At 41.5% G+C, this 27,483-nt stretch overlaps 1 protein-coding gene across 2 annotated transcripts in view; it reads right to left on the bottom strand.

The window, feature by feature from the left end:
* Positions 1 to 2,127: 2,127 nt before the first annotated feature.
* Positions 2,128 to 27,483, bottom strand: part of runx2b (RUNX family transcription factor 2b) — a 38,325-nt gene continuing 12,969 nt past the window's right edge. The window contains exons 2-7 of one of the 2 annotated variants that reach the window (XM_040125333.1): positions 22,224 to 22,486; positions 20,526 to 20,682; positions 18,363 to 18,467; positions 8,150 to 8,317; positions 5,475 to 5,636; positions 2,128 to 2,744 (exon numbers count right to left, since the gene is read on the bottom strand). In XM_040125333.1, coding sequence (XP_039981267.1) covers positions 2,266 to 2,744; positions 5,475 to 5,636; positions 8,150 to 8,317; positions 18,363 to 18,467; positions 20,526 to 20,682; positions 22,224 to 22,486 — 1,334 coding nt within the window. In that variant the 3' untranslated portion in view covers positions 2,128 to 2,265. Of the gene's footprint in view, positions 2,769 to 5,474; positions 5,637 to 8,149; positions 8,318 to 18,362; positions 18,468 to 20,525; positions 20,683 to 22,223; positions 22,487 to 27,483 lie in introns of both variants that reach the window. The other variant, XM_040125332.1, reaches the window with a different exon arrangement.

Here is a 27,483-nt window from a genome sequence, read left to right as displayed (position 1 = left end):
GCTTTCTTATGTTACACTGTAACAGCAAAATCACTTTTTGTTTGGGCTGAAGCAGTTGGGGAAATGTAGTGCGACATGTTCAATTCCATTAAGTGATTTCAGAACATCCTCTGCAGAGACTGGAAAAGAGGCACTGCGTGCAAACCTTCAATGAAAAGCTTGAAGTCTGATCCTTGGAGAGGGCCATGTTTTTCTCAACTTTTTCAAATTGGGTTATTATATTACCTACATGCACTGAATATCATATTGTATGAAAGCCAAAAAAAAAAAAAAAAAATTTTAAAAATGTTTTTTCAAATAAATACCAACTGCCCTGTGAGATCAAATTCAACTCCAATGTAAATGGCTTGTTTGGCCAAGTGTTATCCATTCTATATGTGTATATGTGTGTGCGTGTGTGTGTGTTTGTGTGTGTGTGTGTGTGTGTGTGTGTGTGTGTGTTTGTGTGTGAGTGACTCCAGTGGCTTTATATCTGCACTGAGGACCAAAACCACGTGCCCTGCTGGCAGCCAGCCACAAGTGCTGCTAGAAATAACACAAGAAATAAGTGCTTTATGAAACAAACATACACAAGTCTCCCATATTTTTTGGTTACCAGTTTGCTGCCAGCAGCTGCGTCCAATCACCTCAGTTTTTGCACTGTTTCCTTTTACTCCAACACTTTTTAAAAAATCTCTCATAGTAATTTCAGATTGAAAAATATCAGACCTCCCACTCCTCCTGGTGCCACAGAAAGATTTTAGATAGTGACACTGGTTAGTGAGGATGGTTCAAATGTAATGGGTAAACCATGTCAACAAAGGCAAAAAAAAAGGAAAATAAATAAATCTCAGATGGAATGTCACAGTCTCTTTTGTCTTTAACTGTGATATCTTCTTTTCAATCTTAAAGTCTGAAAGAGAAAAATGCAAAGAAACAAACAAAGAAGTACCCATGTGTGTCACACACTAAGACAAACTTTTTCAAAGCTGTCTTTTGCACATGATATGAATGCTATAATAGACTTGGCATGTTTTCCCTATAATCTTGACATAGCAGAGTGGATATGAAAAAAGACATGCAGACATAGCAAATCTGTGGGATCACACAAGGATTATTCCAGTCCTGAGGAGTTCATGTATCATGAGCTAGCTGAACCTTAAAGTCTGACCTGCTGCTTTGGAGAGCACCATTAGGCGTGGCACCACCGTAATCATCTTTGGGCTACATGTAAATTTGTCTATAAATGTACCATTTCTGATTTGGACAAGAAAATACATGTGTCTGTGTGCATGTCAGACTAGACAAACTATAGAAATGGAGCAGATTTTCCCCCAACGGATAATTAATTTCCCCGAATTAAGCTCTCTTTTATGGTATGTTGCCAAGAGGCACAATACAAGTTATTGCTCAATAAATACCGAAGGTTTAATTCCAAGCCAAATGTGTGTCAACACCTAGTGAGGATGTTGGGCTCTTAACTTGTCGAGCAGTTAAACTGAAAGTTACACCAGAAGAAACATGTTGCAATACTCTTTGGAAATTACATTTCATATTTGAAACGATTTAAATCTTTGGGTACTACAAAAAAATTAAACCTTTCACTCTCTTAAATTACCTATCAAAAAAAATCATTTTAACTTAGTCATATAGATGCATCAAAAATATTCAGATTACACTTCTTTGACTCAAGTTTCAAATACAATACATAATTTATGGCTTTATAAGTTAAAACTAAGAAAACGCCTCAATCTACATCGTTTCACCCACAATATACAAGTTAAATTAATTGATTAAAAGCAAATTTACTGTCCATACCACTTAAGGTAACATATCTGTTACTCTCATCACTTGCTACTCAGTGCTTAACTTGCATCTTGATATTGTCGTAATACAAAAACATGCTCTGCAAAAAGCCTTATTGAAATACAAACACTATACAAAAGAGGCAGTCTTTTACAAATATTGTTGAAGCATCCCTTAGCTTGTGGATTATAATAAAACTGAAATAATGTCTCATCCACTTGGGCCTAGTAAACCAAAATTGTCTTTCTCATTATTGCTGTGAGAATGACTCCCTTTGTAGTGCCTTGGTCAAAACACATTCCAGGAAGACTAGTCCGTACAAGTCTGGTATTTTTTTTTTTTTTAATCTCAACCTTAATTTCCAAGCGAAAGGTAGAGATAGGTGATGAGAGCTCAAAAATCCCCTTTTCGATAAAAAAAGGTTTTGTGCTTTCAAACCATGACATCAGTTGACTTCCAATCTCCACCCCCTGGCTGTCTTCAATATGGCCTCCAGACAGCCTCATCCATGCGGCCTCCAGGGTTGAGAACTGTTGGGGAGTTACTGTGGCTCCCGTCGCCGTCCACCCCTCCCTCTGTCTGGCTGGGTAGGTTGGGGTTCACCAAGGAGGTGCCTGTGGAGGCGCTAGTGCAAGGCGGGATCATCCGGGAGGGCGAACGATCCCCGCCGGGAACCATCGAGAACTGGTACGAGCCAGACGAAGCTCCGTAGTAGAGATAGGGCGTGCTGCTGGTCTGAAAGGGTCCGCTCTGGCTCTGAGTGGAGCCTGGGTATGGAGGGGGAAGGTAGGTGTGGTAGTGGGCACTGCCCAGCGACATGGCGGAGGTGACGGGTGGCGTGTAGGTGAAGGTGGCTGGGTAGTGCATCCGAGGGCTGGAGAAACGAGTCTCTGTGAGTGAGGAGAGGCCCGGGAACTGACGCTCAAACTGACCAGGGAATGGGCTCAGGTCGGAAGAACCTGCAGACAAAAACATGCAGGCACACACACACACACACACACACACACACACACACACACACACACACACACACACACACACACACACACACACGCATGCACACAAATACAGCAGATATTAATTTGGAATCCTAAATAATTACACTTTTACAGATCAGTGTGTCAGTTTTGATTATGTAAAAATGTGGCTTTGGACACTTAAACTATTTAGCACTTTGTGTTGTAGAGTAATTGAATTTAACAAATAAGTCCCTTGAGAAATGAAACGGTAGTAAACTTAATTGTACATAATAAGACATTTCAAGCCAGATAAGTACATTAACCAGTTTGGATTGGCTAATGGATTTTGTGGACACAGTTATGAAATAGCATTTATTCATAAATATCGTTATAATCATCGACGTCTGTAATGTTGTTCACTTCGACTCCTGAGTTTTGATAAAGTTAACAAACACATCAGCAAAGTCCCACGCATGCATATACCTTAATATGTTTACACCTCTGCATATTTATATTTCTGTGTGTGTGTTGGCGCATGTTTTTGTGTATCTGTATACCTGTTTATGCATGCAAACACTCCGTCATGCAAACGGAGAGTGTGTGTGTGTGTGTGTGTGTGTGTGTGTGTGTGTGTGTGTGTGTGTGTGTGTGTGAGGGGTGTATGTGTGTGAATACTGTATGCACATAAAAAAGCAGTTGGGATGAATCAGGAGCTGCACATGTGGAAGCACTTTGAGCAGAAACAGTTTCCATGAGATCTATAATGAGGCAGGGCTGAGCTCTGATGTGGCTCCTCTCCTCGCCTCCCATCGGCTCCAGTGTGTGTGTGTATGTGTGCCCGTGTGCGTGCGCGGGAGCGAATGTGCAAGAGAGAGAGAGCTGAGAAGGAGCTCCTCCATCTCACCCTTCGTTCCTCTCTTCACTCTATCCCTTAAAAAATACCCAAAAACCACTAACTGGCTGCGGCGAGCTTCGCGCTGGGCGCAGAGTTTTAGGAGAATAGGAGGTCCTCCCCCTCTCACACTCCCACTCTACAGTCTCCTCTCAGTGGTTTAGTCCAGCCATGGCGCTCTTATCATAAATCACCAGGCGTCTTCCGTGTCACCATGTCTGCTGTGAAAGGACAGGGGGCTGCGTGTTTATGTGCAGGGAGGAATTGTGAATCCCAGTTTGTCGCTAGTGTCAGATAGCATATGCTGCCAATTAAGGCCTTTAAACTTCCTCTTTCCACAAGATTCGTTTGATTCTAATAGAAATAGTAAGTGATTGTGTCTGCTGTAGAGGAGCAGGGTGATCTCAGACATGACCAGCGCTGTTCAATAAACTCCTGACTCCTGCTTTTAACATTTGGACCTATTTTAGAGCTCAAAGGGGCCGTGTGATGATGAGCCAGATCGAACTTTATTAGTTTAAATGAAACCAGAGTGGAACATTGTCTAAATATTTGGAAGGATTTTACAAACTTTGGAGCTTCATTTCCAAATTAGGTGTCTGACTTGACTGATGAACATTTGCAACTGCTTTCTTAGCAATTGTAACATTTCAACAGCAGAGCTGGACTGTGTGACGGTGTGTTTGGATGGTGCAGGATGGTGCAGTGTTTGCATTGGAGCATCCATATCTGCTTCTGCTTGTACTTGTCAGTATGTTCTGTGGCTGGATACTGTTACAGTGCAGCCTGGCAAGGTGTCAACATGATCTCCAGAGATCTGAGAGCCTTAGTCACATCACTTAGGAGGCATTAAGCGCTTGAGGTGTGCAAGCAGGCAAAGGTGGGAGGCGAGGTTTTGACCTGTGTTAATGCGTGTGCGCACGCTCGCACATGCACGTGTGTCACTTTGAGAACAAAGCCTGGTGCTTATTAGATGAAAGCTGAAGGGGAAGACCGAACTAATCAAAGCTGACAAGGCAGCTGGCCGGATTTTAAACCCTTTGTAATGCAGAGTCACACGGCCGTGTCGTGTAATCGTTCACCCTCGCTCGGGGTACACACACAGAGGAGGGTGTAGTATGTTAGCACAAGGAAACAGAAGGAAAAAAAGCAGGGCTGAAAGAAAAAACTCACGTGGCAGTGAGTCAAACAGGTGTACCGGGGAGAAATTTGTCTGGCGGCATCTATTTTTAAAGGAGCTTTCACATTGGGGGAAAAACAGAGACAAATTGGAACACAGATGCTGCCGTTACGGCACACAGACTGGCTAATGCAGTTACCCAGAATGCCTTGTGAGAGTGGCGTATCGCTATAAAGACACTTTATTTGTCATTCACGAGCCTGTTATTATCCCTGGGCCTGTTATTACCCATACTCCTCTGGGATCAAAGGCTTGGAGCGAGGAAAAAAGGAAACAATCGTTTTTTCCTCCACTGTTTAAAAAACGCCATCCAAACCGCTCTCTGGAGAGACAGTCAGACTCTGACAACATGCTTCATTCCTCACGTTCATTTGAGAATGACCTAATAACAGCTTGCTTTGCTGTATTAGTCTCTGGTAAATAGTAGTACATCATTGTTTTTTTTTTTTGTAGTCCACTAATCGTGTCTTTGTTTATGTTTCTGCTTTGTCTGAGTGTGAAAATTGTGTGTGAGTGTCTGTCTTTCTCTCCCCACTTCCCTCCCTCCTTCTATCGCTTAAGAAAATGTATTATCTGGATCTAGAATTCCTAGCAGATTAGGCAGTCATGACAGGACAAAAAATTGTAGTTTCAGACAGTGGCAGAGAAGTAGTTCTACCTGGCAATCGTCTAGGCACGTCACTGATGGCAGGCAGGCCCGTGCCTCGGCTGGAGGAGAGGGGGGTGGTGGAGTGGACTGAGGGGGATGCCATGGGACTCAGGTAGGACGGGTACGTCTGTTCATATGACCAGGGAGGAGAGGACTGGGACTGACGAGGGTCTGATGGGGGGATATTGAGAGAGGGAGGAAAAGGAGGAAGGAGAAAAAGAGCCCAGAAAGACATAGAAAGAGAAAAAACAGACAGGAAAAGAGAGAAAGAATAATTACCAGTGGCCCATCAGCTGGTTCAAATGTTCTAATTTTTTGCTAAACTATGGAGCATATTGACAAAAACATTCACAACAACTGCAGACATTATTAGTGTCTCTGTTTCTCTGTGCTTGTGTTTAGAGGTAAGTATCAGTTGGGCGTGTTATGCAACATCCTCTGTAATGACACATCTAATGTTTACTTTCGAAGAGAAGATCTTCCTGTTTGCCTTATAAAACATTGTGCTTGCAGCTGAGGCACAGAGAGCCTTGCTGGCATGCACCCAGGGCATAAACACACCAGCAGACAACCATGAAAATAACCGTCGCACACACTTTAACATTCTGTCTGTGCGGCAATGAAAGACTGTAGAGCATGAAAGTTGATTGATATCGTATTGTAAGTAAGCTATTTTTATGTGAAACGGTGATATTTGTGAACAAATTTGTGGTGATTTACAGTCTGTAATTCACTGATTCCCAACCAGGGGTAGTTGTAGCTTCTTCTGCAGTTGGGAGGGGCTGTGTGGAATGACTGTAAAGTTGCTCAACCCATTAAAAAAAAGAAAAAAAAATCTAAGTTAATAGAGAAAAAGAGAGAAATAGTTAACTAAAAGTAATGGATAAAAGGTTGAACTACATTAGATAGCTAAATTAATGGAGAAATGGTTAAAAAAAAAAAGGTTAGCTAAAAGTACTAATGGATAAATAGGCTAGCTGAAATACCTAAACATATTGGATAAAAAGTGGAAATAGTTAGCTAAATAAGACAGTTACAATAGTAAAAAAAGTAGTTTTTTTAGAAAAAAGAAAAAAAAAGAAAAAACCAATGGAAAATAGTTAAACGTCCAGCTTCTGCCACTCCAAGTGGTACTAGTAAGTGACCTAACTGACCAAATCTTTCACAGTTCAATTGACGAAAACACTATTATCCAATTTTAAATAATTTATAATGTTAATTAACATCAAGTTTAGAATAAATTCAAAATACATCTAGAACATGGAGGGTGTTGTTGATGCAGGTGTACTTGAGACGGGGCCATGAGAGTACGTCTGACAAAAAAGGTTGGTAACCTCTGCTCGAATCAATAAATAAAAAATAATAAATAATAAATTTAAATCTATAAAATTCAAGATTCAGCTCAGAATATTTACACTTGAGAGGCAGTTTTCTCACGTGGATTTACTATCCAATCCAGTGTATATTACTCTCCACTCACCACCACACTGCTACTCTGTTTAACCATCCCTCAAACGATCCACTAAGTAACACTACAAAGCCGTGCCAGAGAGTAATTAAGAACTAAATGACGACCTGTGAAAGCCTGCAGAAGTGTGGGAGATCAGGTAGCAGCCATCGTGGAAACTCTAGGTTGTAGAGTGATAGAATGGCGGAGTAGAGAAAGACAGGTGAGCTTAGAGGCAATGTAACATATTGTACAGCATGTTCTGCGGTATAATCTGCTGGTCCCATCAGGATGTACCCGTGGCTCCAGTCCGGGTTTAATATTTCACTTTTTCCATACAGTAAATGTTGCTCACTTGGTGACTCAGCTTGTGACTCAGCCTGCTTGCTTATTCAGTGATACCCTTTAGGACATTGTTTAGAAAAATGTGGTGCATATTGTAAATGTACCCCCTTCTTACAGAATTCTTCAACAATGCTATATTTGGATTTTCTTGGCAGTTTGGGTGTAAAATACAATGTGAAAAACATAAAAATGTTCGCTAACCCTTCTTATCCTTGAATGTAAACATAAAATGTAGGCCTGGGCAATCTGTCTGAAATCAATTTTGTCATATTATAAAAAATATTTGTCTGATATTAATTAAAAAATCAGTGGAATCATTCATTTTGATAACTGAATTTTGTAAAATTAATAACACAATGACATCATATCCTAATGACATAATTCTAATGAAAGTCACTATACAATAATATTGAATGATGGCCAGTCTTAATCAAGTGTCTTTCCAATTCTTGGAAGCAGGCCATGAAAGCATTATACTACATACCAAATGAAACACAATAAGGTAGGTAGTAAAGCCTAAAATTATTTTCAGTCTGGATAAAAAGGTTTCATTGTTCAGTACAGAGAAATAAGGTATTAATGTCATTTCACAATATGATACCTCTGACAGATGATATATACTTTGAAATAAACACCTAATACTAACCAACTACAAAGGTTGTGCAGCAAAAAGATTTTGTATTTTAAACGTATTTCAACGACACAAGGCAATACAACCACCGTTGACCACTAACCATGTAATCCCAGAGGTCAGAGGTCAAGATCAAGTACAGAAAAGTAGGCTAATATTACTTTGCTCAGCTGTGCTTCAGGAGGGTGGATGCTTACTGTTATGGTGCTCAAACCCAGTCCTTCCTGGGTGTAAGGTAAAAGCTGATGTTGGGGTGCTCACCTGTTATCTGTGTCTGTCCCTGTGGGTTGAAGGAGTTTCCCGCTGTATTGAGAGTTGGCCGGGGGGCTTGAGTGGGAACGGTGACCCTCACCCTCATCCTCTCAAGCTCACTGAGGCGGTCTGAGAAGAGACCAGTCTTGGGAGGGTCCTCGAGCTTTTGACGATGCCCTGCAGACACACAAAAAGTTTTTCATTGGAACAGAGTTGCACCAGTCACAGAAAGAGATCCAGGCTGTAATAAAAGACAATTTTATTAGATATCAGTGTTTATATTGTCATCACTGCTGAGATGTTGCATGAAAACGTAAGATGTAATTAACTGACAGCGCTTGGCTTTGTATGATAAATGATCTCAATTTGTTTGCCGTTCTCTTGGCATAACAGTTTGTCATTTATCCTGTATAATGTACATTTAATGACTCATTTCTTGTGTGTGCCATGCCTTACTTGGTAAACACAAGTAGTTTGTGCTCCTAAACAAAGAGGAGCTACAGAGGCTTTTGGGAATGGGAATCTACATCCTGTTAATTAACAAAGATTTCTGCAAAAAAGGTGATACAAACCTTGCATGAGAGAGAAAGAGAAAGTTAAGAGAGAGATCTCAAGAGTGAGAAGTTGCATGTATATTATGTTTTAACCTGAGGCTTCTTCCTCAGGTAAACACAAGCTCTCATGCCATTCCCCCATTATCCCCACAGGAGTCGTCTCCTATGCTAAATATATTACACCCATTCTTTTCCTGCATTCCTCTGTTGATAATTTTACACCCTTTATATTCCGGATCCTATTCTAATCAGTCTTTCAGGCTGGTAACTCTATCCTCCTCCAATATACGAAAACAGCACATGCACATTGCAAACACATAGATCGCACAGCCCTGTTGGTCCTGTAGTGGGAACCAAAGCAAAACCTGCCCATAGGCCCAGGTGTAGATTATAGTTTTGCAAAGGTGGGGTAAAAACAGAGGCCTGTGCACACACAGTCCTTGTTAACACTGACATAGGACTGTGTCAGTGCGTCTGTCTGGTCTCGCACTAGTTCCTCTGTAAAGGCAGTAAAGAAAATATCAAACAGAGGAGAGTAGAAACTCCTGCTGTGCTTGGCAGAGCTCCAGCTGGCTCAGGCAAAAACAGCGAGCTACTTCAGAATCCTGCCTAACCTGCCTGGGCTGAGAACAAAGGCCTGGCAGTACACCTATAGCACTGGGTGGGTGTTATGGTGAGATGGGAGAGGAGAGGAGAGGAGACCTTAAGAAAAATCATCCTTTGTGTTACTGAAGCATCATTACAAGGATCAAAGACCACAGAAAACTCCTCAGTGGGGGTCCTTGTGGACTAATTGTCTAATATATGTACTAATAACTCCCCCAGCTGAGGAGCTTTGTTGCATTTCATCTCCAGTTTTCTCTGTTTCTGCATATTTTCTGTCACTTTCACTATCAAATAAATGCAAAATGACTTTAAAAACTGCCTCATCTTCAGCGTAGCATTTTTCCACTACTGCATCTTTGAACAAAATTATTTCAGCCTCAGAAATGCTTTTATAAACCATCTGACTCCTCACAACACATTCATTTATTCTGGAACAACTGTTTGGAATTTTAATACTAAATACTGCTGCTTTGAAATGAGACTTGAGAATGGCAGCAATGAAAAAGAGCCAGTGACAGACCATGATTTTTATTACAGTGACGTTACTGGACTGGCATCATCCAGTTCAAAATAAACAGACAATCTCATCATCAGCTTCTTAACATAGTTGCTTTGGAACGTAGAATAATATCGGCTACTTGAAAACCTCCGCTTATTGAGGACTTTGTAACATAATTCATGTCCATATTTCATTAATAATGTTTCTCCATCATTCCTGCGGATAATTTGTGCCTCTTGCTGGCATTCCTCATCTCCCTGTGCAAGCTGTGCCCAGTCAATCATAGCGTTTCCATTTTCAACAGACTGAATTTCTATTCTAAAAAAGCCTCTGGACACAGTGTGGGCTTTGTGCACAGCCCGTCTCCTAGTGATGGGAATAAATAGCAATGGGAGTCCAAGGGAGATGAGGGGAGACAGAGGGGGACAGACACGAGGGGGGAGCAGGCACATGGAGAGGAAGAGACCCCGATGACCAGTAAATTAAGACCTCTGGATGGGTCTGAGCCGGTCAGAAGACAGACTCTGTGAAGAGTGCTGAGCACAGAGTACAGTAAATGGTAATACAGTTAGAGAGGGTTTGGGATTTTGATATCTTTGAGGAAGATCCCAAAATACAGACAGATATTTACATGTATATTTAAGAAGATGAAGACAATTCTGATCAGCATGACAAGCCAGCTCTCTATTATTGGTAACTTAAATTTTATGTCACAGTTGCAGTAACTCCCAGCTTCCACCCCTGGACTACCATTCTGTCAAGAAATCTATGGATGCAACCCAGTTTAACGGAAACAAATATATTTCTTTCTCTTATAGGAATGCAGCATGTCAACCACCACATTAAGGTCCACTTTACACTCCAAACAGCTAGACCTCAAGTCCATTAGTTTAGCGGGCCCTGACAGTAAATACAGTTTTTCATGAGTTAATTACACCTTTTAGACGACAACTGTTGCCAAACACAAGCCGTCTCAGCTGTTTTATCGGAACCCTAGCAGGGTGGAGGAATGAGCCGGGGGTATTTAAAGGAGCGGGAAAGGCGGATGATTTCACTGCCGTAGGGAAAGTCCCTGAGATTCCCATCATCCCTGTGAAAACAGCGGAGATTTTCGATAGCGCCTGCCACTTCCCTGCCCAGCCAGCGGCCGGAAACATGGACAGATTCAGTCCAGATGTGAGCAACTTACACACACACACACACACACAAAACACACACATAGAAACACACATGCAAGAAAGGACATATGCAAACACACGTCTGCACATTTAATTATGCACATTTGCACACACACATGTTGCTTATACTTTTGCACATACACCCATAGTACAGACTCAGACATGCACACACACACACACACACACACACACACACACACACACACACACACACACACACACACACACACACACACACACACACACACACACACTAAAGAAAGATTAATAATGATTAGATAACACCTCTGTAGTAGTATCTCTAATCACACAGTTGCACACTGATCCTAGAATAGTATTATTTCAGCCGTCCAAGAGACATAACTCTGGATTCAACTTGCCCCTGCTGATCTGATAACAGTTAGTAACAGCAAGTAGGCAAATAGAATATAAGTCCTCTGTAATTAATGGCAGCGTTAGATTAGATCTGAGTCTGAGTACAGAAATCTTTGATGGATGGTTAGCTGTTCCCTCATATGTCCCAGCTGAAAATATTCCTAAAATACCCCAGTTCCCTTAGCTCTGGGATGGCTTGTGTTGGGGTTTTACATGACAAGGGTAACTAGTTCCAAAGGCTAAAAAGTTTACATGAAATGTTCAACATTTTGCAAAATATGCTAATTGTTTTCTTGCCATGTGTTAGATAAGAAGATTAGATAAAAATGAAGCTACTGGGGTAAACAGGGAAACAGCTAGCCTGGCTTTGCCTAAAAGTAATACTAAAAAGTAATGTTTTTTTGTACATATTAAACAAACACAGTGGTAGGCGGATTTTGTTCCCTTTGTATTGAGCCAGGCTAGCTGTTTCCCTGTTTCCAGTCTTTATGCTTACATCTCCTGGCTATAGCTTCGTATTTACCATACAGACATACATCTCTGACAAAGAAGATGTTTCCAAAATGTCGACGTAGTCTTTAAAGAACCTCCTCCCCCCACCAACACATTAAGTTTCAGCTATCGTTGCAGACACATCAGTAGGAAATTCTCCTGCCTGCTGCCTGACTAAGTAACGTGAGGAAAATGCACAGTGCCAGAAAATCCTGAATAAATGGGATAATTTATAAATTTGGTGTCACGTCATGCCCTCTAAGCCCTTCAGTCTGGTTTATGATCACTGGGTGAGCTCAAATGAATGTATCTTTGGGGCTGATTCATAAAAACCTCTATGCTCATGGAGCCTGAGTTAAATCAGCCAGTCTGTGTTTGTGTGTGTATGTATGTGTGTGTCAGTCATCTCACTGTGGAACAGCCAGTAAAGTCGATGAATGAATACACTGGTTCCATATTTCACTTTTTTATTTGGAGCCCTCACAGTGGCCATGTTGTTTTTGTGAGCGGTCAGAAACAATGAATTATTTCAGGTGGCAATCTGAAGCTGGCAGAGCTTGGCTTGGGAGGAAAAGCGCTGAGATAGCCAGACGCCCGTCTACCATGGGGGTCTGGTATAAAGAGAGAGGAGAGAGGAAAAGAGGGGAGAGAAAGAAGAGGGGTAAGAAGAGGATAATAGAAACAGAATTGGAAAAAAAAAGAGAAAAGACAAAAAAGGGAAAAAGAGCGATGAGAAAGGAGGTTTCGGAGATGAGGCAGCAAGAAAAGGAGAGAAGGAGAAAGAGAGAAAGGGGGAGCCAGGCTGTCGTGGAGCGCTGCCAGCCGTCTGTGTGGTCCATGCGTTCCAGCCTGGAGGAAGCAAGCCAGGCAAGGGAAGGGCACACACACACACACACTTATGTACACACACAGATATACACAACAATTCCCAAAGGCAATACATTTATTGAAAGCAAAAACACTATATACACACTTGTATAATATTGTCTATAGTTTGAAGAGCACTCACACACACAGAAACACGCACACCCACACAGTTTGGCGTGTGTGTGGTTTTCAGACAGGGTCCCTCTGCACCTCTCTGCTCGCATTAAAGTGTTTTGATTCAGAACAGGGGAGAACAAATCCCTCAGAGATGTTTTTTGTTGCAGCTCAGAGCCAACCAACTCTGTACCCTCTTTCCCAATCTTTACCTCTTTTTTTAATTCACTTTCTGCCTCCCTTTCTCGCTCTTTATTCATCTATCTTTCTCTCTGTCTCTCCCTCCCACTGAATGATTTTGTGTTTTGCGCTGTAGAGGCCTTGGCACTTCTTCAAGGAACTTCATGAGACATTCAACTGACTGACTGCCTCTGGAAAAGCCTGAAGTCTTTTTTTCTCTTCTCTCTTTTTCCCCTCCTCCCTCCCTCTTTTCATTCCTTCTCCTCCTGATGTTTGGGTGAGTTTTATTTGTCCGGATCCCATTGTTAAAAGCTGCTTCGAGTAAAGCAGCAGCAGATAGGTTTAATTACCTGGATCCTATACAAAAGTATATTCTATTTTTTGGACAGGTTGCTTGAGACAGTCAATGACAACTCATGGACATCCAAAGACATAAAATGGCCTTATATTTCTGGACCTAATTCAAGGAAAAGAAATGATTGCTGGCTGAAATCATCTAAAATATTGTGGTACAATGTAATTAGAATCTGTGAGGATCTCAGCGTTTAGCACTGAGCATAAACGGCTGTTGTAAGACACAAAGCCCAGGCCTTACAGCAGGTAATAGTACCCTACAAGTGCATGTAATGGCACATGAATTTGATGGCAATGTTTGGAGGCCTTTTGGTGTTGTCATGACATATGTGTTAAGGGAGGCTCAAACTGTTTCCAGCGTAGCAGTACTGAAGATGGCGGACTTGTAATAGAGTGTAGCCTAGCAATGACTCCAATAAGGTTGTTTAGGTGTGTGGGTGTTTGTCTGAGTGCATGCAGTGGAAACATGCACCATACTCTACTGCCCATCTCACTTGTTGTGTGCCACAAGGCTCCGTATTGGGCCCACTATTGTTTTACATGCTTCCTCTTGGGGACATTGCTGTCAGATATATCATTAATCCATTAAAAAACACCGTCCCTCCCATGGGACGCTTTGGCCTCGGTATGATTCAGATGTTAATTAAGTGTCCTTTTCTGGGGGTAAGTTTCTTTTTTATGCAGACGACCCCCAACTGTATGTATCAATAACACCTGGCAATAACAGAAGTCATGTCACTCTCATTAACTTCCTTGATGAGATTAAGCACTGGATGCCAACAATTTTTATTCAGCATAACCAGAGATGATTTTATTTGGTCTTCTAAACTTCACTCAGCCCATCTTTAAAAAACCTTGGCAGTCCCTCAATATATGTTACAAACGTGTCTAGAAATCTGAGAGTCCTCTGTTTTGATGCTAAAATCAAGAGGGTTGTATGCTCCTCCTTTCTTCACTCAAATATCTTCACTTAATATCCAAAATCAGATCTTTTCTGTCTTCTACTGACCTGGAGAAAATTTGTCCACTGCTGTTATTTCATCCTGTTAGAACTCATTTAACTCAGTTTCTCTCGATTGTAGCCTGTCCAAAATGTGGCAGTAATGCTTTAAAAAAAATTATAGGGAAGTGTGATCACATCACCCCTATCTTAGCTTCCATTCACTTCCAGTTAATTTCAGAATTGATTTAAAAATTGTACTAATTACATTCAAGGTTAAATTAGGTCTAGCCCCAAAAATACATCTGTCAACTCCTAACCCCTTGTGAGCTTGACCACAGCCTGATGTCCTCTGGAAAGGGTCTGTTCCAAGTGCCAGGTTAGTAACTAGAGGTGATAGAGCCTGCTTTGTGGGCTCCACAGCCATGAAATTGCTTGCCTAAGCAACTTAAGCTTATGTCTTATGTCAAATCACTTTGCATTCATTTTCATATTCAAATTTCACATTTCAAATTTGCAATGAGCCACTTTTTTTTTCTAGTGTGATTTTTCATTTAATTTTCCCCTTTGTCTCTATATTAGTGTATTTTATCTTTATTATATTTATGCACATATGTGCACATGTGCAGTTACTATTATTATTAAAGCTATTATTGTGAATGTACAGGGATGGAGATCTGCATAAGATAGTATTGTGGGTATGTGTGTGTCTGTGAGTGTGAGTATGTGTATGTCGCAGGAAGAGTTTGGCTTGGCAGACAGGTCTCCTGAACCACTAATATTGTCTGCAGGCCTGTAAGGAACCAGGGCTTCTTCACCAGACTTGTTAACACCCTGACCAAAACCGAACCAAAACACGACCCCCTCCCCAAGCCCAGAACCCCCCAGACCCAGCAGCTTCAAAAACCAGAGAGCAGAGACGTGCCTGACTGCTAACCTCCACCACAGACACATAACACACACACATCACCACATTCAGTTATGCACAATAACCACTGCAATATGCCTCGGCAAGACACAGTATGTGTGACGCCACAATGGTTTTTGTCACCTCCTATGTTTGTCTGTCATCAATTATCTATAATGAGAACAGTGGGTTTGGACAGAAAGCCTTGTATATTGTGTTATTACGGCTCAGCTATTATCACTCAGGAAGTTTGTCTCAGCTGGCTGCAGCCACCGTCAGGAGCAGCTGAAAGGAGACAGAACCACCTATAAAAGCATATTGGTTTAAACAGCCACTCCCTGTCTATTAGCTCAAAATGACATTTAATGAGGCCTATTAGCTCTGCTCAAAATCTGCACTGTGGCTACACTAGACACTAGACTAATGACACCAATAACACACACTCTCTCTCTAAAACATGTCATGTGGGTGCACACTTGCAGAAACAGGCGCTAGAGGACAGACATACATTCATCTGCAATCATATCTACATGAGCAAACAGACACGCATATGTGTGTCTTCATGCCTATACGCATGAACACACACAGACACATACATGTACAAACACTCTTGCTGAGTTGTTGGTACAGTGGCAAACCACAGGGTAACCAAGAGCTGTCAAGCGATTAAGCACAATGCGAGCCACAGAAACCGAGTTAGCCTCCTGCTACTAACACAGTGGCCAGATGGACCTGACTAACCACTTACCATACTCACATACACACATACACACACACTATAATCCTCTGAGGAAAATCACACGAAAGATCTTTAAACTAGGCCTCACTGATATTCGTCACTCTAACCACCAAATTAATTAGCTAAAGCTCAGCACCACAGTTCAGAGATATGAGCCCCCTTCATTCATGGGTGGTCCTGCTTTATCCCCCCTCTGATATTAGATGAGGAACCGCTGGGGAAATGTCATCCCTGGGGAAGACTCATATGGCTACCATAAGGCTTATCAAACATGCCGACGCAAAATGTCCTTCCTGAATGAGACACCCACAACCAGGAAAGCAAAAAACTGCCAAAAACACCAGGAAAAGTGTAAAAATTCAATAAAAGCATAGAGAATGGTTATTAATTTTAGCTTTTCAGACCAGTCTCCAGCCCATGTTGAAATCTAGTGTTATTGTCAGCTAATTTTCCGTAAACAACGCAATGTTTTTACAGAGCAGGGCCACAGTGTGCCAGTGTATATCAACTTTAAGACAGCCTACTGTTCTTTCTCTGTGTTGACCGCTCCCTTTAGGGGCCGAGTGTACCACAGGCCTCCTAATTATTCACTCGTTTAACACAAAATAGAGCTGTAATGGCTGACAAAGCCCCCCATGTGTCAATGAAGCATTCACAGATAGAATCACAGTTTTTGAGACAGCCGGTGCTCTCAGCTCTAAAGTCTCCGTGCTGAAACCCAGAGGAGGGGAGGTGCGGTTTAGAGGGCACATGTGTGTTTTGCCACCCTCCGACCTCAGCTTAATGACCCCTGAGAGAGACGTGTTCTGGCTGTAGTTTCTGGGTAAATTACACTGGTGCTGCAATTCTGACCACTTAACAGCAAAATAAAGAAGTTCAGGGGTTACGTATGATGACATAGGCTTTATTGCTTAAATTACTGTCGTGAGACTGTAGTTAGAACATGCAAACTTTAACTTTGAAGCTTTCTCTCAGACCACAAATTGTGCAAATACAAGGGAAGAACAACGGATGAAAGCGTAAAGTCCCTTCCCCTAACCTGACGTCAGGTAGTACTGCCTTTGTCTAGTTCAGCATCTCAGTCTCCCTTCACATATTCCCACACCTCCATTGAGGCTTGTTGGACCTCAACTTTGGCCTGCAACTTTGTTGAGACCAAACTTTGGCTTTTCTAAACAAATTCTGCTCCAACTCCCATCTGCTTGCCACCAAATAACAGGACTTGTTTGAAAGTCATCTGACGAGGGACAGCAGATGCACAGGAAATGCTTTTGATCAAACAAGATGGCTCGAGAGCAAGGAGGGATGGAGGGGAAAAGTGGGCGTGATTGTGAGTACATGTGCGTTTGAGGACAAGCATGTGCCTTTGTTTCAGGGTGCGTGTTGATGAGCGCTGAATGTCGATTGTGTGAGCCATTTTTTGGCACCAAGGGTAGGGTTCTTACAACAGAGACGAATGGTGGTACTAATCCTACTGTCTCCCGGCTCCTCTGTGTCTCTGTGTGTCCTGGTGCCATATGTGATGGGGCGGTGGGCGGGTATGATGAATATGGGGTTTTTTTTGTTTTTTTTGTTGTTTTTTTTTTTTATGAATAGGGAAGAGGGTTGGAGAAACAGCTGCATGCCAGACCAGTTGGCACTGATGGCTATAGTAAAGTTTTTTTTCCTCCTCAGTTGTTTTTATATGGTCCATTAAAATGAGCTGATGCTAGCACTCTGCTACCCAGTGTACCCTTTCAGGAATATTCTGCCTCACTTTTTATTTTTCTTCTTTCTCTCAAACCGTTAAATGGGAGGCTGAGCTGGTTTTTCACAGGTAAACCTAATTAAAAGCCAGCTGATTGCGAATTAACACAATCAGTGTCTTTGTTAATTAACTTTATTAATCTGTCACCATTTTAGCTGGGCATTTGTTGCCATTGGCTAGCTACACAGTCAGCCACACTGACAGCACAGTTAAAGGTCTAGGAGTACAGCTCAGTCTGTACAAACAGTTGTATAATGTCTTCTGTGGCTCTTTCTAAAATTTGAAAGGAATTACCCTGATGATGTCATCAGGGTATTTCTCGGCTTGGGCTGGAGACTTAAAATTTGAGCCTGCATTACAATATGGAGGTGTGGGGTTTGATTGAAGGAGGCATTTAAGAGGCATCTGGGGTCTAATGAAAGATATTATTTTGGTGCATTATGGGAAATGTAGGATCCAGTGTTTCTGGAGCTTGACCCATATTAGGGACTAAAAATAAGCATATCTTGACTTCTACTGCTTTGATATTAACTGTTAATTTTTTAGCCTGTCTCTCTTGAGTCCCCAAATTTTATGGAAGTTCACTGATGTAACCCTTTAAAGGCATATGAAAATAAGCAAAATGTTGCATGCATGTTCCCATACTGTATGTGTGTGCATTTGTACTCACTTCTGGGCTCACGTGGTCCATCCACAGTGACCTTTATGGCTCGGTGGTAAGTGGCCACTTGTGGTGGGTTGGTGAATACTGTGATTGTCAGCGTGAAGCTCTTGCCTGTGGTGACATCAAACAACATCAAATGACATACCATCTGCAGAGACAATGACCAGCATTCATCGCTAAACCATCCCTAAGTCACAAGTGTGGTTGTGATCACATAATGGCCAATACAAACTGGGAAAAATCGACTTTAAGAGGATTAACGACAGACAACATTGGCTGTTTGAGAGGGTCTATTTAGGTTCTTTGGCAAAGCCTAAATGGAAGATTGACTGCAGGAGCCAGTATCTTGTTATCCAGACTTTCTCCCTGTCTAATGCAGTGTGAGTGGGCGAGAGGCATTTTAATAGTCACTTCCTTTCTCGATAATCCCCAGCAGTTGCTGCCTTGGGGTTGAGTGTGTGTCTGTGCAAGTGTGTATGTTCCTATGTGCATACACGAGGAATGCTATGAATCAGAGCACAACAGCCAAGTCAGCAGCAGCACTAACGTCTGAGGTATGCAGGCGCATCATGTGACCATGACTGCATGCACAAAACAGGAAGTGGGGGCAGGTAGCTGCAGCAACTCATTGAAGCAGCTGTCCATTCAGTGTCAGCCATCTACCTGTGCGTGTCGTCCCCTCTTCCGTTGCACACTGTAGCTCACTATAAACATACCTTACAAAGCAGCGATAAGATGATTCAGGGGAGATAGCAGATCCCAGATGCAACAGGTGCCCCACACACCTGGTTTGAGGCGCATGTGGGTGAAGCAGAGCTAGTGATCTACGATAAAAGTGGGACACCAAGTGCGTCACCTTCCTGCGCTCCCTGCCATCATTGCTGCTGCCATCTACTACCTGCGATCTAATTTGGGCTTAGTGTCAAGCAAGCCTGTAGACTACTAGTAAGTCCAATGACGTTATCAACAGTATCCGATTACTCTCTGTTACCTGTCCTATCCATCCATGCTTTCGTCATACAGTGGAACAATTTTATGCCCTGTAACTATCAATCCTTTTCCATCTCTGTTGGCTCTTCCCACCTCTCTACACAGATCTTTTAGCTATCTATCTACATCCTATAAGTTCGCTCTGCTTGGACTTATCTCTGTCATTGCTGGGTATTTGTTTCAGACACCTTGTAGCCTGATCTCTCTTGGTTTCTATGTCACTTCCTGTGACTAGATTCTGTGTCACAGTGAAGGGACGCACACAAGGTCCCTGTTTCAACAGGTCCAACCACCATGCCTCCTCTCATCTCTATACTTTGTCACACCCTCCTAACTGCCACTGATTCCTGCCTTTTTTGCAACTACAACAGTGAAGGAAACTGAAAAGAAAAGTCACTGGTAGTGCTGCTGACAGCTCTTATCACCACCAACTTATCATAGATGACAACTTTCTGTGAGACTCTAAGAAAATATTTCCAGAAAAGTTTGGAGAGGGTGAAAAGAGGGTGTGAGGACATCCTCAGTGCCAAGTTTCAAATCATAAATAAGATGATTTAGTAACAAGATGGCAAATTATGCAAAGAGTTGCTTTAGTGATGCCAAATATTCAGGGAATGCCTTTTGACCCAATAGCAGTCTGCCTCTGCCTCGCTACCTAACAGCCTGAGTATATGTGCAGCGAGTGATCAGTTATAGGGCTGCAGCACCACCCAACATGTTTATAAGCCTGACCTGAGCTTGGTCATTTCAGGTGAACATTAAGGAAAGTATGAAAAAAAAGACTTGTTCGTTGTTATCAGATCAGCACTTTCTTATGCAGCTGATGCTGGACTGATGCACATCCCATCATTGTCCAAAGCTTTTTTTCTTAAACTAAAGGGCAAAGATCACAAGTAGGAGATGGTGGCTTTTACAAGGCTTGTCTGTCTCACCTGGGTTAAAAGATTAAAAATAAATAAATAAAGGACCCTCATTTTAAAGCAAAGAGAGAAGCAGCAACATGATTCACCACTCAGACTTTAGGAGAGGGGCGGTGGGATTTGAGCCCGGAGTTAGAGACATCATTATGTGGTTGCCACGTAGGGAATGTGACCACTAATCCACCCCACTGAACCTAATAGCCCCTTCTGAGTAGTAGTAGTGTACAGGGAAAGGAGCACAGAATGTTTCAGGCCTCACCTCTTCCACTGCGGCCCACAAAGCGAAGGTCGTTGAAACGTGCTACCTGGTTCTTCATCACACCTGAGGCATTCCGCAGCTCGGCAGAGTAGTTCTCATCATTCCCTGCCATTACTGTGACAACAGTCCCGTCAGGTATGTCTCCAAGGGCAACCACCTGTCAGGCAGCATGAAGGTCAGGGCAGAAATTTGGAACTATTTTGATCAATGTTCTGGCAGAATACCCCTGTCCAATGGCCAAAAACTGATAAAATACTACCTTCCTCCACAATATGCTACAACATATTCTCTATCTCTGTCCATGGTTAAAGAAAATAAGAAAAATTATTATAGAAGAAAATTTAATAAAAAAATTCTTTCAGTTTAAAAGCCAAAAGCTGAATGAAATCAAACATCAGTTTTATTCTCAGTTTCACTCATAAAAGCATTCATCTAGCTAATGTGACAGACTAGTTTTACATCATGCCATCCTCCACCAAATGATGTTGATAAATTGATTTAATTTCATTCTCCTGAAGCAGTCTGATATCATGATAAATGTGATTATGTGAATCGCTTGTCAAATGCTTAATGCTTTCAAAGTCTTAAAAAAAAATCAGTGATGCCTCGTGTTATCATTTAGATTCCTGGATGCAGATAAAAGAGCATGAGTAGGCCTAAAGAGCAGAAATAATTACAGAGCTGTAGTAATTGGAATGGTTAAATAGCACATATATTTTAAAAAGTGTCACATTTGATTTGGAGCTAGACTACAGCTACAAATTTCCACTCTGGTGTGTCTTTGATCCATCCTTTAAATAATGTCTGTCAAGTAATTCATAGTGCCTTTCCTGTAAAATATATAAATAATTACTTTGCCTCATCTTAAAATATATCTTTTTCTATCTTTGATTTTCTTTTCATTAAAAGTTAAGTTAAACAAAACATGCGAAGACTAAAAGCAATAATTTAGTATAATCATTAAAATACTTTCGGTTACAGTAGACCATATGTGGTTGTAACTGTTATATATTTTAAAAATATTTTTTAACATATTTAATTGCCTAATGTAGAAAATTGTAATTAATCATCATGAAAACCAAGTTTTGTTTGTGGCATTATTATTATTCACTGCTTGGGAGGGTTTTTTTTTTTTTAAATGACCACAATATTATAGTTCACTGTATTAACTGATTATTGGCAATAAAAAAAAAAGTTTTTGTTTGTATACAAAATGTGAAAAGAGAATAAGAACATGCTCCATTCTTTTAGATATAGACACATTTAACGAAACCTTTAACATTTTTTCTGGCCTTTTATACATCACCTTTCTTTTATGCTTTTTCATTTTAAAATGCATTTTCTGCACATATTTTGTTTGTGAATAAACATTAAAACTCCCAAATCACATTGCAGCTTAACCGGTTATTTTGATAACTTTCTATTTAAAATTTGAAATAACAACATACAACAATATGTTTTTCCGAAACAGTGATAAATGCAAGGGATAAAAAGTCTAATGGAACACGAGTCGAGAGGATAAACAACAAAATCCGAAATTCAAGTTGCATAGAGATTGAGTCTTTACAGAACAATCCTGCATTCGCTCTTTATTAAATCATTTGGCTCATTTTAGTGGTTGCTTCACTTCCACTGAATACGATTCACACTGTTTACCCACCTTTTAATATACCCACACATAACTGAGCCGGGACTCACCTTAAAGGCGACAGGCAGCGTCTTGTTGCACCGCCAATGGGAGGGCAGGACCGAGCAGAGAAAGTTGGGGCTGTCGGTCCGGACCAGCTCGGCCGGGTGGTCGGCGATGATCTCGGCCATGCTGCGGTTTTCGTGGGGGCGCAGCCTTGGCACCGCCGCCGCTGCGTCCGGCTGGCCGGCTGGAGAGCTCACATCGTTCATCTTCCCTGGGACCGGCTGGAGGCTATTGGACGGCGGACTGAACCTCCGACTGGCGCTGGGATCTACGGGAATTCGCATCACAACAGCGTGGATTATCAGAAAGTGCACCAAAGGCTCTCCAGCTCCTCTCTTTCTTTCTCTCTCTCAAACACTCAGGGAGAAACTCTGAGTTTGCGCCGCTGCTTGCTGAACCTCAGCGTGTCTGCCAATGGAAAATGGGACTTGGTGAGCGAACACCGCGTTTCAAAACCCTCTCCACTACAAACTTTAGTGGGCGCTTTCAGACGACATAAAATATACTTCCCCGGCAAGAAAAACAACCCTTGAAAACTTGATGATGTTTTAAATGACAAGTTCTTTTTTTTCAGACTTCTCGGAGGAAGCGTCCGTGCGCCATAACACAGGCGTAGTTGATCATGTGTGGATATAAATAACATCAAATAAATTTCCGAGCGCGTAATAGGCTATAGAGTTACAAAAAAAAAAAAAAAAAGCAGGTCTAAAATGAACAGCCGACCCAGATGCTCAAAAAAGTTTTTGTCTGTCTTCCTAGAGTGAAAAGTCAAAGCGCTGCTCCAGGTGCGTCTTTGTGCCAAACTGAAAGGCTCTCTGAAAGCCCGCAGGCTATGTACACACAAAAAAAGTTTTCAAAGTCAAAGGGATAAGCTTTGACAATACTTAACAGAGCTATTTATAACCCCGTGACGCCTGCAAATTGCACATATTTTTCCTTAAAGTCTCTCTGCCGAGCAGCAGGTTTTGTGTATAGGGTTAAAACGGTTGATGAATCAGGGGGAAAAAAATCATCGCCGTTGAGATGAAGGAGGCGGAAAAACGAATCTCGTTTTTGGAGCCGCAAATGTGGTTAGTGTTTGGAGGCCGGGGTTTCCCGTGCTCAGGCTTTTTGTGGTTTATATAGCTCAAGCGCCCGGCAATTATTGCACTGATGTGACTCCAACACGTGGTGTCTGGAGTCAGATCCATTCCCTTCACCATAATCTATCACGCCTATATAGACGACCGGACAGGTCTGAGTGTAACGTCTATACCTGAATCAAACACACATGGGGCTACGTTTCACCTCTTTTATCTTTATCGTTATTCACAGTTAAGAGCTTAACAGAGCCCGCTGTACGTACCGACATGTTACCGCTCTCTTGGGCTGTCCGCGCGCTCCTAACTCTGGAGGTGCTCATTTCCAGTCGGCGTGCACGCATCAGTCCATCAGTCCGTGTTGTGTTACCACCACGTCCTGACAGTATGCGGCTCACAAGAGCGTTCAGAGAGCCGAGCCCGGCTGAGAAGTGAATTACACTCCGTAAGGTAGGAGTGAGTGAGTCACCGGAGAGCGGTGAGTCAGGTAGAGGCGCAGGAGTAGAGTTTCACTCGGTCGCAGGGGAGAGCTGTTGTGCAGGTGTACAGGTATTCTACTTTAACAGTGTTCATCAACCACTGGGGCCGTTTCTTGTTAACCGCCGGCGCTTTTGAAAAAGTCAATTATGTAAAATCCTGTTTCACAATCTGTTGTGGCTCATACAGCTTGTTAAAATTATTACATAGGTACAATTTCATTAGTTAAAGGTAAACCCAATCTTACAGAGCCAAAAGATGAGCCCCTAGATCGTTTCCAAAGTGCCTATTAAGTAGCCTACATTTACTCACGTATTGCATTCAGGTACAAATTTCAGGTACTTGATCTTTACCTAGGTATTTCCATTCAATGCTACTTTATACTTCTATTCCACTAAAAGCCTAGAAGGAAATAATGTATTTATTTTTTTTACTGCACAACATGCATATGACAGCTTTAGTTACTTTGCAGATTAAGATTTAACATATGAAACATATGTTGAGCTTATAAAATATCATATATTATTATATATTAAACTATCCAACAGTGTATAAAATAGTTAACATTAGCTCCAGCTCGACCAACTACAACAATAAAATGCTATTTTCACATTAGTGCACCAGTAATAATGATTCAGTAGTATAATAATATAAAATTCACAGGGACCATGTTTCTACATTATGAGTACTTTTACTTGCAATACTTTAAGTACATTTTGCTGATAACACTTGTGCACTTTTTTGGAATATTTTCAATGCAGGACGTTTACCTGTAACGTGGAATTGCTACTTTTATTTAAATAAAGCATCTAAATACTTCATCAACCACTCCAAAATAAACGATGCAAAATATTTTTCTTGCAAACTGAACATTTTTCAAAGCAAGGGAAAAACAAACAAAAAAATCCCCGAATTTGATAAAAACCTATTTTTTAAAAAGCATTGATGGCAGCTTTAGACTCCTTTCATAATAACACCTTTCTAACATGAGTGAAAAATCATTTCAAATAAAAAAAGAAAACTATTTTATGCTTTGATTTTAGCGCTGAAATATCTAATATTCAGAGTGGATGCTGCTCTGAAGGCAGTCATGGAGAAGGCCTTCTTCGCCTGTCCCTCCTGTGTCTACTGTAGAGGGCATCATCTACCCTCCTTGAGCTCTCTGAGAAACTCCAATATCTCAGCTGACTCTCATCACCCACCCCACCCTCTGTCCTGATTATCCATCAGTCTCCCGATGAGTGTTTCTGAGTGCCACATCACACAACAGCATGTGTATTGCTACTCTGTGTTCCTTTTCCGTTGCCCCTAAACTGGCTTTTATTGCTGAGTCTTTAAGACACAGGCCTTTGATAGTCTGGGTCTATTTCAAAATAAAAGGGACTACTGGGAGACAAAGCTGTCTGGTTATTTGGATCCTGTTAGGGATTTTTCAGCTTATTTTTGTGCTATAAAGCTGGATATAGCATGATACTTTTTACGATAAGATTTCTGTGTAGAGACAAAAAACGTTTACTCGCAGTATTACAGCCGGAGGGCTTGAAATAACTTGACTTCTTCTGTTTCATAAGTATGTATGTACGTGGGCATAAACTTGCATACATGTCTGTTAGCATATGTCTGTATATGTGTGTCTGTGTGTGTGTGTGTGTGTGTGTGTGTGTGTGTGTGTGTGAGGATGTGGGAGGGATATATATAAAGTCTGAAAGCACTGACACGCATCTGGCACCTCGTCATGTGGATGGGGAGGTGGGGGGGGATTGAGTTACACTTCCCCTCTGTGTGCCCCAAACACCAGAAATATGGTTCACATTGTCCAACATTCTCAAAGATCAACTAACAACTCATGGATGAATAAATGTGAATAGTAGTAATTAAATCTGTAATAGTGATAAACATGGCCTTGCAGGAACCGTGAAGCCAGTTATTCCAACAGAGTTAAGTTTCAGCTCCGATAATATAATTTTTTCAGTGCTCAGTACATTTGGAGTAATGTGGAAAACATCCTTAATGTTGTAGTGGAATCTAATCTAGGAAATGTTAGGGATGAAATAATAACTCGAGTCAATTTCATACAATCAATTTAGTCAGCCTAATTACTGCAAATGCATATGTTTGAAATTGTTTTTTTTTTTCAGATTTGAAATTAAATTTAATTTTGTAACTGTTTATTTGTATGGGTTATGAAAAAAAGACAAATCAATAGATACATTATGTAAAAATTACATCCCCAGTCAACTTACAACTTACAACTTACTTACTTTTCTAAGCCCAACTAATCAGTCTTTTTTTGCACTCTGTTATTGTCCCATCAGAGGCAGCACCAGGAAGAACCTTTTGATTTTCCCTTCCCAGGCCCCAAACGCTCCCACTCCCACCCCAGTGTAGTCGTGACTTAGACCCTGACAAGCCCCGCTCATCAAAGAGTGTTTGTCCCATCTGACTCCGCTTTGCCCCCCCCCCCCGCTATACGTCCAGCATCTGTCTTCCAGCTCCCTAAAGGATACGGCCTGTATTCATACAGTAGGGCCTGTTGCCTGGCTCCCTGTCATCCAGAGGTGTAGGGCGACTTCTGAGTTTAAAATCTGCCGTTTGATGTCCTGAAGATGTGAGGGAGACAGTGGCGAAGGCGTTAATGTGCCAGAATATGCTGTTCAATCAAAAAATACCGCTTCCTCCGCTTCAGTGTCCTGGATTTAACCCAGCCAAAAATCTACTTTTGATTAAAATTATATGCTGGAACCTCCGTGCAGTATTGGACTTTTAGGATATTTGACCAATCCTGCTCAGCATTAACAGACGTAATATTATTTAGTAATGAATCTAGCGTAAAGCTGTTCATTCAGTGTGGCTGCTGCTGGCCTGGTGCACAGCTGGATCATCTCTCTCAGCTCTGGTATTATTCATCTACTGTGTTACACTGGCTTGGAGTCATTGCACAGTAGGCGAAGTCACTAACAGTGAAGAACCACAGTATACCACATTGAGCAGGATGTGCATTTTATGATTTACGGTAATATTGTATTTCTGCTGCTCAGTTTCAATTATTTGTTTTCAATAAAAATCAAACTCAGCTGACACTCTGACTAATTTTCCTGTCGAGATATCAAGCGTGTATTAAAAGTTTCTGTTCTCATTCCCACTTGGAATTACAAAGACTGTGTGAACCGCTAATGTGTACAAACACACACACACACACACACACACACACACAAACACACACACGCACACACACACAAACACAAACACACACACACACACACACACACACACACACACACACACACACACACACACACACACACACACACACACTGTCTATAATGTTGTCAGCAAACTAACCATGCAGAATCTCTCTGTCAACTTCTTTACATCTCTCTTTCTCTTTGACATTCACAGAAACACACATGTAAAGGCCCTTTTATATTCACTATTAACAACATCTCATTAGAACACAGAACGCAGAACACATAGCTCATTGTTGATGCTATAAAGTACATATAAGCAGGACACACCCAAGTGTATGGGATCATCCACATGAACGCACTTTAACTTCTACAGAAAAAATAATAAAAACAGATCATGAGAAACATTACTGGTTCTCCATACCACTTTCCTCTTTCCTTCTCTTTTTCACAAGCGCATAATCTCATCATTCAAGAGGAAAAGTACAGCTGCTTAAGGCTCAGGATTAAGGCTCCATTTCACA

This window comes from Xiphias gladius, chromosome 4 (genome assembly GCF_016859285.1).
Source record: "Xiphias gladius isolate SHS-SW01 ecotype Sanya breed wild chromosome 4, ASM1685928v1, whole genome shotgun sequence".
Taxonomy (NCBI): Eukaryota; Metazoa; Chordata; class Actinopteri; order Istiophoriformes; family Xiphiidae; genus Xiphias; species Xiphias gladius.
The sequence above is the reverse complement of the archived record's forward strand: the minus strand, read 5'-3'. Positions and strand labels throughout refer to the sequence as shown.